We start from the raw sequence: 11,628 nt of genomic DNA, 5'->3' as shown, positions 1-11,628 counted from the left end.
CAACGAGGCCCAAGTATGGCACCGTCTATACGATAAACGATTGCTAGCTAAGAAAAAGAACAAGCAGACGCTTTTGGTAAAAGGGACACGGGTGCGTTTGAACAAGAAACATCGACCATTTGAAAAAGGGTATTTGCCGGGGTGGACAGAAGAGGTTTTTGTGATCCGGCGAGTCGTTCCAGGGGTAGTACCCACCTACAAAGTACAAGAATGGGATGGGACTCCAGTGGAAGGTACATTTTACAGACAAGATTTGCAACCGGTGACAGTACCAGATGACGGACTGTTTCGCATAGAAAAGGTTTTACAACGCAAAGGAAATCAGGTCAAAGTGCGTTGGCAAGGATGGTCTGATAAATACGACAGTTGGATCGATGCAAAGACCATTCGCAAGTGGAAAGGGTGACAGAACTATGGGTGATTTCTACGTGACCTTACCGAGTGATCCGTCACCTGAATTTCCAGATAACTCACCATCCAGTTTTAAGGTCCGGCTGCCCCAGCGACTAACATTGCCGGGGCAGGGTTGGCGAGTTGCCTTGAGCAGTATGTCCGTGCCTGACACTCGTGTCAACCTCTACCATTTGGTACCAAAATACGATTTTCTGTTTTACACAACGCTGATGAGATCTGGGGTTAGATCAGAGGTGCAAGTTAACATGATGAATATCGATCAATTCAAGTGGGTGGTGGATGGAGAAAGTTTCATGAAAGCCTGTATTGATTTTCTCACCCAAATGCGCCTAAGGGATCCCTTTCAAGGGAGTCATTTTGTGGACGATACGGGAAAACGTATCTACATAACCTTTCGGTGGATACAGCGAGGAAACGAGCAAGACTTGCTGATTGACAATACAAAGATCAAACTCGGTGGTGTAGACAACACTCCAGAAATTTGGATTAATGGTACCTTGGCTATCAAGATGGGATGGCTGACAGAAACAGGGGAGTTGGGCCATAACCTGTCTCGAGAGTATATAGATGACAAAGTGCCTGATCTGAAAACTTTTGAGAAGTACCGAGATTTGCTGGATAAAGATGGAAATGGTGTGTTCTGGGCAATAGAAAAAAACTGCCTTCGATTAAGCATGAGTTGTAATTGGCGTTTCACCAACCTGAACCATGCCTTTCGAATGGTGGTTGGGGAGCCTTCTCGCACCTTGCATGTGTGCTGTAATGTAGCGCAGAGCACGATTGTGGGAGGAATGAAGACGGATTCATTGCGCGAAGTCTGGTACGAGAGACGAGGAAGAGGTGTGATGTATTTCGAACCCAAACACAAACAATTTCATCCAGTGCGCCAAAACACCTACGAAACATTGCAAGTGGACGTAGCTGAAACAAACGGGTCCTTGGTTGCATTTCCTAACAACAAATCTAACCGTACCTTGGTTACCTTGCATTTCATCCAAGATAAATAGAGCAGCCGTAAAGGAATCACCTTTAGTACGAAACGGTTAACATGCGAGGAGGAAGTCTGACTCGATACACACCCCCGCAGAGATGGGAGATGGATTATGGAAAACTCTATTGGAGATAGGGGCTCCTGCTGTAGCAGAAGGGTTGCAGAGTTTGGCACAAGGTAAAGCGCTTGATGCGGCAGCAGGCACGGTTTTGCGAGCAGGAGTCAGCGGGTTGAAAAGAAAAGCCAGTCAATCGGTAAGGTCTACGATGCAAAAAACAGCTAAACGAGCTAGGAATAACATCAAATCAAAGGTCCGTCAAACAACCAATCATGTGCGGGATGTTTTGGGTGTGTGATGTGGACCAATCAAAAAGCAAGAACAGATTTGGACCAATCAGCGTCAAGAAAAGCTCTATAAAAGAGACAACTTCATTCCCTGACAGTCATACACCATTTCATGTGCAGAGCACAAACACCTCCATCTAGAGTACGTTCCATCATGTCTATTCACAAAGAAACCTCTCACGCAGACCTCAGTGCAGAGAAACAAGAACCTCACGGCGCACCATTAACCCACACGGACCTATTAAAACCGTTAAATGCAGAGAGGAAAGAAACGATGCAGAAAACCATCCAAGAACCGGTCAGAAAAGTGCTGATTCTGCCAAAGATAAGTATCGGTGAAGTCAAGCAAGCAAGGAAAGATCCTGCGGCAGAAGTGAATGGAGACCCCCAAAATTTGAAACGGAAGATCACAGTGCCCCAAAAGCTACGCACCCCTGCTCCAAAACGGAAACGCATCACACCTCGAAAGTTAACGGATGAATGTGAGCGATCAATGAACCTGCAAGAAGAAGGAACGAACGAAGAGGAACACAGCAAACTCATTGCTCGCCTAGCACTAGCCAAACTGAAAGAGATGTTGAAAGATGAACGAAAAGCCGAACAGAAGCTGAGAAAGTTGACTGAACGCATGCTGGAGCATAATGACATATTAGGAGAGTCCGTTTCAGACCAAGACAGTGTCGTTGTCATTTCCTCTTGTATAAAATGGTTTGAATAAAGCTTGTTCGTTTCAAATGATACAATGTGGTCTCTGTGTGTGTTGTTGTGCGATACTTGGCACTGTTGGCGATGGACCCGCGAGGTGAGCTCCTTGCGTGCTTGTTGCCCTACAGAGCTCTTAAACACTATCGAGCAATGGCCATCAGAGGGTATTGTCCCACAAGACCTATGGGTCAGTTTGTCGCCCATCAATGTAGGGCGCGTGATTGTGTTCTTGCTATGGTTAAATCAGCGGCCTTCCCCACACCGTCAATGGGCCAATATATCAAGCCGTTCCCCCTTCCAAATGATCTCAGACTTACTAGACCACCAACAGGGACACGGACTCCATCATGCCGCGATTAGTAGTCCGATCCATTCCTAGACGCGAACGGCGATTGCGGGGGTGGGGGCAGCGTGGTGGCTGGATTTCCAATCACGTGTCACCACCACCAACAACCATGGACTACGAGCTGTTCCGTCGGTGGACGAAAGAGATAAAACCCAGGCAACGTCGACGAACAATCCACAAACGACGTTGACCTTCGTCATGAGCAAGTCGTTGAATTTCTGGGCTTTACCAGCGCAAGATGTGGCTATTCAAGGATCTCGATGGGTGGGTTACTCCCCGCTCAACAATAGCAGTATTACCCCCTTGGAATTCACCATTTCCGAATTGGAAGATTTTGTCGATTTGAATCAAAGTTATTTAACCTTTGACATGAGACTACCTACCGGTGCGAACAATGCTGGTTTGTATGCGGACGGGCAAGTCACAGCAGCTGAAGCAAATCAATCGGGAGACGATTACACCAAGTACGTTTACCTGGTCAATAATGTGGCGCACACCATGATCCAGCAATTTGACATGCGGCTGAATGGTACGTTAATGACTAAACAGACGGGCATGTATGCCTACCGAGCCTTTGGTGAAACCTTGCTGAATTACACGCCCAGTGAAGGTGAAACATTGCTGGCCGCACAAGGATGGGTGAATTATTTGAATGTGAATGCTTCCCTGCAAGCCACCAATGCTGTGAATGATGACCGCCCTGTTAACGCTGGTATGTTTGCTACTGGAGAGACGAATCCCTTGAAAGTGTTAACTTCCAAGTTTTTGGGGAACGGATGGGTGCGGCTGATCATGAAACCGCATTTGGAAGCTACAGGAACCGTGTTAGTTCCTGGTATTGAAATCAAGCTGCGTATCACCTTTAACAGTCCCGAGTTCTTTTGCTTTGGTACAAGGATGGCGGGCAAAAAGTACCCAACCCTGGGTCCGAATGATATCCAAGCCAAATTTTATCTCTGTAGGCTGACCTTAAACCCTACCACTTACACTGCACTGACTAAACGAAGACATAACAAAGGCATGTGGGGTCGTTATCCTACCGTCTATATGGATGTCCGGACATTCACGTTTGATGGGGATAGTACCATGTTTAAGAAAACAGATCTGTTTCAAGGCCGCGTACCCGACCGTCTTATGGTAGGATTATTGGACAGTCGCGCCTACAACGGGAATTTAGATCATTACCCATTTGCCTTCCAAAAGTTTGGGGTGACCCGCATTCGTCAAATCATACGCGGTGAGGAATATCCCTACGAAACCTTGGAACTGAATCAGAATGATAACAAGAAAGATTTGTGGGGGTACCATCGCTTCCTGCAAGCCAGCCGTGCTCTGGGTAAACACCAAGAAAGTATGCTGAAACCGGGGGATTGGGGCCACACCAAGAATTGCACGCTGTACCTGTTTAATAATGTCGCAGGAGGAGATGCAGATAGCCCCTTGCGAAATTCGCAACAACAAGGCGATGTCACCCTGGAGATCAATTTTGGGGCTAATCCTGGTCAAAATCTGACGGTGGTGGTCTGGGGCGAGTTTGAAAGCGTGATGGATATCAGTGGCACGGGCGTGGTGAATTACGACGTTTAAAATTCATACCTTTCTGTATTAAATACAACCACTCGCATTACTTGTGTAACAGTATCATCAATCAGTGCTACAACAAGCATCGATGGAACTAGTACCCTTGAGCGACCGACAGCTAACAGCATTGGCAAAACGCGACCCTGTATTGAGGCGCGTGTTTTGGGGTGTATACCCTGAAGATCAATTACCACCACTCCGCCAAACCGCTGGGAGACAAACGCATAGGGCTATGATTGTCAACACAGACCCTAAAGGAGAACCTGGACGTCATTGGTTGGGTTTATGGACTTCGGGAGATACCTGCGAGATCCTCGACAGCTATGGCCTTCCTATGGATACGTACGGAGTACCTCATGTCTTGGAATGGATATGGCGCTATTTTCCCGTCATCCACCGCAACGAGCGAAGCTTACAAAGTTTGAACAGCCGCGCTTGCGGGCATTACGCTTTATTATTTCTACAAGCACGGTGTCGAGGCAAGAGCATGCATGAATTCATGGCTGATTTTTCTTTACATGATTTAGTAGCCAACGATCACCAAGCAGGCCATCGCATCCTAGTACAGTTACCCCCATCACTTCAAACGGATATCGTGGACGGTGTAGAAAATAGTCAGGCGTGTTGTTCTAGGCGTGAAGCTATGTATCATTGAAATAAAAGTTTCCAATAAAAAAAATAAAAAATAAAATAAAATAAAAACCGTGTCGTGGTCATTGTTCTTTTTAAAAGACCCCACTTTATAGACCTATATCATTTGACACCATGCCTGCAACAAGAACACGTCAAAAACGCGCTCCGCGCCATAAAACACGGGTGACTCGAAAGAGGCGGCGAACCAAACACCAGAAGGGAGGCATTTTTCCTTTACTCGCGTTAGCCCTTCCTGCATTGACCGCCGTTGGTAAAGCAGCCGCCTTAGGGGGTGTAAGTGCCGCGGCAGGATACGGGATCAAAAAAGCTTTGAATAAAAGACGGTGAAACATGGGGGAGAGAATCAGATAGGACTATGACTCAGCCACCACCGGAGAGAGAAGGCTTTTTTTTTCGAACCCCCTGCAGTCTTTTAGTGACCGGTCCTTCGGGCTGTGGTAAGACCACCTTCACGCGGGAATTATTGAAACATGCTTCTCATTTCATGGACCCACCACCTGGAACCAAACACTATTGTTACGGAGCATGGCAACCTACATTTAAAATGATGCAAAAGGAGGATGCTATACATTTTCACGAAGGCATTCCTAGTTTAGAGGAATTGGATGCTTGGTTTGCACCGCAAGGTGGCGGGGTGTTAGTGTTGCATAATTTGATGGATGAAGGAGGAAGAGACAAGCGTGTGTTGGACCTATTCACAAAACATTCCCACCATCGGAACATTACCGTATTGTATTTGTTTCAAGATCTGTTTCCACCGGTCTCTTACGCAAAGACCGTGTCGCGCAATGCTCATTACATAGTTTGTTTCAAGAATCCTCGGGATTGCAGGGGGCTACGAGCTTTGGTGTGTCAGGCGTTTCCGACCGAGGTCAAAGGTGTTATGCAAATATTTCGTCATGCTACGGAACACCCCTTTGGCTATTTAATGTTTGACTTACACCCAGCCTCTTCAGATGACCGCCGTCTGTGGACGAACCTATTACCTTCGCAGGGGTACCCGCACGTGTTTGTACCTATAGAATCACGTCATGCCCACGTCACCGCCTCCCCGTTTACGTAGACAATTTACATTCCTACGACAGCTAGCTAAAGAAGCGCGTCATTTACAGCGTCAAGATCTTTTACGTCACGCCAACGCTGATCAAATCAATGCTGTCAGCGAAGTCATTTTGAATTCTTTGAAAGGGAGAGTACCCTTATCGCCAACCACGGTACGCGCATGGCGTCCTCAAAAACAAACTTTGCGAACCCTAGCTCACCGCAAAACGTCCTTAAAAAAGCGACGCGACTTGTTGATGAATCAGAAAGGCGCTGGCTTTTGGCTGGGACTGAACAATGCTTTAGATGGTTGCTGTGTTCACCGTTCTTCATCATTATGATCGAGTTTGTATTCCGCCCCACCCTCTTTGAAGCTCTGAATGTGAGATCTTTGATAAACCGTTGTCGCGCGTGGATACGACAGAGAGCTAATGACTTTCGTCAAGCACTGAACGAGGAATTGTTTTGCTGTTATCCTAGACCATGAATAGGGCAACATTGCACAATCTCATTGAAGCGTATCAAGAAGCAAGGCGCTGGAAACTACAAGCTGAGGGGTTGCAACTTAAAATACAAACGTTACAGGACGAAAGAGAGCTCTCTCGTAAAAAGGTACAGACCTTGGAGCGCGACCTAAGCTTATTGAGATATAATTTGATGTGCGAAGCCTGTAGACATTATTGGGACACGGTCAACGACGGAGGAACGTTTGAAGTCTCGTGCTTAGAGTGTAAACAGTTATTCATTTCGCCACCCCAAAAACGATGAGTACTTTTCGCGAGTATGTCATGGTTCCTGCGGACGAAATGTCGCGATTGACCGATGAATACAAAGGGCGTTTGACCGAGAACATGCGATTGACTAAAGCGGCTCGTTTGGCAGCTGAAAAACACTTATTGTTAGACTCTAACATGCCAAGCGGTTTGAAAGAAGCACGTGTTAAACAAGTATCGCGTCCATTAAATCGATTAATCAAAAAGATTCGAGGGGGGCCTCCAGTAGCAGCCCCACTGCCTGAAGGAGAAGAAGAAGATGATGAAACAGATGCTATGATTGAAGGACCCACAGCCACACTGGTGCGGAGTTTGCTTAAAAAAGCGCATCGCAAGAAAGGTGCTACCATAACGTCAGGTAACGCAGCGGAGACACCACATCGTCCCGCCTTACCGCCCAAACCCAAACGCGTGCGTTTACAAGTACCGTCCTTGTCCTTGGAGGAACAAAGAGAAGCTCCCCTCCCCTTTGCTGAAGTTTTGGGATCATCCCCAGGGAGTACATCCAAAGAAAAAGCTGAGGTTATTGTGAATAAACTCAAACGTCAACAGCGTAAGAAAGCGGCTACGGAAGTAGAACGTTTGAAATCTTTACCAGGGTGGGAAGCATTTGACCAGGGACGTCGAACCCGCCGCAAACTTGATGGGAAGGACTACTAAAAAACGAAAAGCCCCAGCACGCAGATCGCTTCGGCGCAAACGCCCACAACGTGGAGAAGGATTAGACATTCAAAAATGGTTGGGGAAGACTGGGATTGAATTTCATTGGCCGGGATATCAATACATGGGGCCTGGAACACATTTGAAGAAACGGTTAACGCGCGGGGATCCAGGTATCAATCGATTGGATAAGATTGCCAAGCAGCACGATATTGAGTACGCCAGAGCTAAGAATTTGCGTGACAAATGGAAAGCCGATGACAAGATGATTTCCGCCATCAGCCGTTTGCCGGGCAAGAAAACTTGGACGGAAGCTATTGTTAAACGGATCATGCAAGCTAAGCGCAAACTCAAATTGTGAAAAAAAAACTGTAATGTTGTTTGTTTTTGATAATCTTATGTACAAGCGGGAACGTGTCGACGGTCCTAGTGACTAGTCGGTCCCTTTGTTTTTTTCAATAAAAAAACTTGAAAAAAAGTGAAATCTGTGATTGAGTGAATCTCTTATAGCCTATGTTCATTTAAAAATCATGATGAAAGATAGCCTTATTTTATGCCAAGGAACGTGTCCTGTCGATCGCTAAGTTGCCGCCCATAGCTCAATCGGTTAGAGCGTTGGACTGTAAATCCGAAGGTTGTTGGTTCAAATTCCAGTGAAACAAATTAAGAGAGCCTTGTGATAGCGATTTTTTCAATGAAAATCATTTTTTAAAAAAAACTGTAAGCGCCTTTGAAATGTTGCTTTTGAATTCCTAAAGAGCCTACATAATTAGAGCGTTTTTATTCATCATCTTCATCCATTAGTTCGACCATTGTGGCAATAAGATCTTCATCTTCAGAGTCCAGTCCTCGATAGCCATATGGATAAGTGATCGCTGTTTGCGGGTCCAGGACGCGTTTATTGAATACCAATTTGTATTCTTTGTGGGCTTCTTTGGTCCATAGTTGATAGTCTTTCGAGACGCGGACGATTTTGTGTGTCTGCGCGACGCGGGTTTTTCGCGGTGAATCTAAAGGCTTTTGTATTTCCTTCAAGGTGTTTTCACGCAACACTTGATAATTGAGTTGTGTCATCCCTTCGACGGTCAATGAAAATCCTCGTACTTTGCAACAATACTTGTCTTTCTTCGTACGATATCCATAATTCTTCGGCCCCCCCGAGCAAAACTCTGTGATGAAATCTCCGTTGGTTAATTCATCCGTAAAATCGCCCAAATAATCGCCGAGCACTGGTTTCATTTCTCCCGGGGATTGCACGAAAATCACACTGTCTGTATCAAAATACAACACCCTTTCGTTCAACAGTTCTAGAGCTTCATAGAGACGCAAGCGCGCCCAGCAGGTAGTGAAACAGGCCACGAAGATATTCAGATTGGGGGAAATATTTTCACATAACGCTTCCTCGCGATGATGGACTTCCACTCTTTGTTCGTCGATACAGCTGACAAAACGAACATTATGTTGATCACTGTCCATGAAACTACAAAAGGCTTGAGGTTCAATGAATTCTTTCACTTGCAATTTGTTCACTTGCTGCCCAAATTTTCCCCACATGGAGTTTAACATCAGTTTGGCCAAAGCCCGCTGACCAGGATTGACGGCAATCTTCTCATATTCGAAGAAAATACCTTCTTTCTCTTGAAACTGAGTTATGTAGAGTTGTTTCTTTTCCTCTGTGTCGCACCATGCGGGCCAGCCTGAAGCTTCCGTTTTCAATTTGAGCCAAGTGTTCACATAATCTTCGAACAGGCCTACTTGCGTTTCTCGGAAATGCCACACTTCGTGAATGGTTTGGATCACGTAACCCATCTGTTCCGCTTTTTCTAGTTCTGGTGTACACCACGTACCGGTCAATGCTCTCTCCTGTTCGTTATGGCCACACCAAGAGACTTTCCCATGGAGAGGACGGTCGATGTTTTCTTCGACGCAGGTACGACACAGAGGAAACGTGAGTTTGTTATGAGTTCTGTATGGTAATACAGGGTGGAAAAGGCGATACGGTGGTACTACTGTACATTTTGCGAGGCCAAAATAATCGGAAATTGGTTTCTCTCGTGGCGGGGCGTAAATCATTTCAGGATGTCCCACCGGATACTTCTGGGTCTTATTGGTCCAAGGGTAGAGACTGGTATAATCATAATATTTGATTTGTTCAGCGGCATGTTCTTTGACTTCGTAATGAAGACGAACAGCATTTGTGCGGCCACCAAAAAAGGCGTCTCGAGGTGAAAGCGGTTCTTCTAAATCGTACCCTGCGACAATCTCAGCTATTTCCGGATCGTGGTTCTTACATTTCTGCCATTCGCACTCCCAGATGGTTTTTACTGAATAGCCTCGATCGGAAAGACTTTGTAATCGTAACACGGTTTCTTGATGAACGTCGGCCATGGAGCGGTCGTTCAGTCGGCGGTAGGTTTCTGAGCGCTGAGGAAAACACTTCGGGCAACCATGCCAAAAACAGCCTAGAAACTCGTAAACCGTGTTGGTCTCAACATCATAGCCATCGACTGTCCACCGGGTGTCTGGAATGCGATATTCGCCTTGATTCCTAGCATGTTGTATTCGCTGACGGAACCGCGGGTCGGAGCTATCATCGCCTGTTTCCAAGAAAATTTCTTCCAACTGATTTCGTTCGTCAACGCTACATGCAAGCCAGGCGTCGCGGCGCAATTGCTGTTCCTCAAACGTTAACCATTCCATAGCCGCTTTGGAATGATTGACATCTAAACGCCAAGCGTAAAGAGGTTCTGAGGCAATGGTGTTTTCTTGCATGCGATTGAGGCGCAAGTCTCGATTGCAAGCCGAGGCGATAGTGATTTGTTCAAAGGGGCAAAATCGGGTGCGCTTGCGGAAATCGCGCTGAATCGTGAGGCAGCCTTCGCGCAATAACCGGACGTCATCGATGCAATAATCTTCGAGCTCTTGGCGCAGATGAAATTGAACCCCCTTTGATTTCTGCTCTTCATACCACTTCTCAAACTTTTCTTTCCCTTCTTTGCTCATTCCCTCGGGCATGTAATCTTTCTTGGGAGGCAGTTCACCGCGGTAATCGTTCTCCATATTGGAGCAGGTATTAAATAAATGAGGAAAGTAACCTTTTTTAAACTGACCGGGGTCTAGTCCAAATGTTTTTGTAAAAGAACAGAGAGGTCCAGGGATAAACGACATAGAATCGATGAAACGAATGTAGCCTCCCAGATAAGTCAGTTCCAGTACTTTACCGCCATTGCGAACCTGCTTTAATGCTTGTTTGCGACGGTGCAATGCGTCGACGATAAAATAAGAATCGTACCCTTTAAAATTATGGGCCAAGACGGTGATTTCGCGCGTTTCCTCTTCTGTCAAGACTTCTAACCACTCTAAAAAATGATCTACGCATTGGGGTCCGCGAAAGATTTTGAGGGTCGCTATTTTCAGCGGTCATTCCTACGACCAAATTGGCGATATGTTTCCCGGTGTTTTGCATTGCCTCTATGTCAAAAAACACTAAAAGGGGTTCCTTATATTCGTCTGGTTGTTCCTGGTTTTCGGTCTCCGTATTGGATCGAAGGGTTTGTAGCCCCTTTGAGGCGTCTCCTCCTTGCTGACGCCGCCGTTTTTTCCGCTTGGCCAGTTGCACAGCTCGTTTCTCTTCCCGGATCTCATCAGGGTCCTTGGCCTTTTGAATGAAGCATCGATGCGTGTTAAGGTCTACTTTCTCACGACGCGACGGACATTCCCCCCAACCACAGCAATGATCATCTTGTTCTTTTCTTCCCACGAGGAGTTTTCGGCAATGGGCGCATTTCCGTCGCGCTTGACAGACGGAAGGTTTTTGAGGACCGCTAGGTTTCCCATCTTGTGCTTTACTACAATGGAGTTCGAGACAGGAGGGTCCATAGAAGACTCGACGACAGCTATTGCAGACGTGGGAAGCCAACCGTTTCGTCTTGTATGCCTCATGGTAATCAGAGTATGTTTCTTGACAGCAGGCAGGGCAGTGAATTCCGGTCGCATTAGGGCACGCATGCTGCCCCAAATTATTATAGGGGTGTAAACACCGCCCGCAGAAATAACTAGTACTGAAAAACCCTGGCAATGACGTGAGAGCATCGTAATGACCGTTTTCGTGTAGGATC

General features: G+C 46.4%; 2 protein-coding genes across 2 annotated transcripts; one reads left to right on the top strand and one right to left on the bottom strand.

The window, feature by feature from the left end:
- Positions 1-2,999: 2,999 nt before the first annotated feature.
- Positions 3,000-4,388, top strand: LOC138056326 (uncharacterized protein F54H12.2-like). Its single transcript, XM_068902107.1, has one exon. It carries the CDS (start codon positions 3,000-3,002, stop codon positions 4,386-4,388), a length of 1,389 nt encoding a protein of 462 aa, XP_068758208.1.
- A 3,902-nt stretch (positions 4,389-8,290) lies between these two features.
- On the bottom strand, positions 8,291-10,570 carry LOC138056325 (uncharacterized). The gene has a single exon (XM_068902106.1). It carries the CDS (start codon positions 10,568-10,570, stop codon positions 8,291-8,293), a length of 2,280 nt encoding a protein of 759 aa, XP_068758207.1.
- Positions 10,571-11,628: the final 1,058 nt, after the last annotated feature.

The sequence above is a fragment of the Montipora capricornis genome, chromosome 7, assembly GCF_036669925.1.
Source record: "Montipora capricornis isolate CH-2021 chromosome 7, ASM3666992v2, whole genome shotgun sequence".
In the NCBI taxonomy this organism is placed as follows: Eukaryota; Metazoa; Cnidaria; class Anthozoa; order Scleractinia; family Acroporidae; genus Montipora; species Montipora capricornis.
This window is presented reverse-complemented; position numbering and strand designations above follow the sequence as displayed.

Excerpts from the sequence above, each read along its gene's own strand:
- LOC138056326 (XM_068902107.1), top strand. The coding sequence starts at position 3,000 with ATGAGCAAGTCGTTGAATTTCTGGGCTTTACCAGCGCAAGATGTGGCT.
- LOC138056325 (XM_068902106.1), bottom strand. The coding sequence starts at position 10,570 with ATGGAGAACGATTACCGCGGTGAACTGCCTCCCAAGAAAGATTACATG.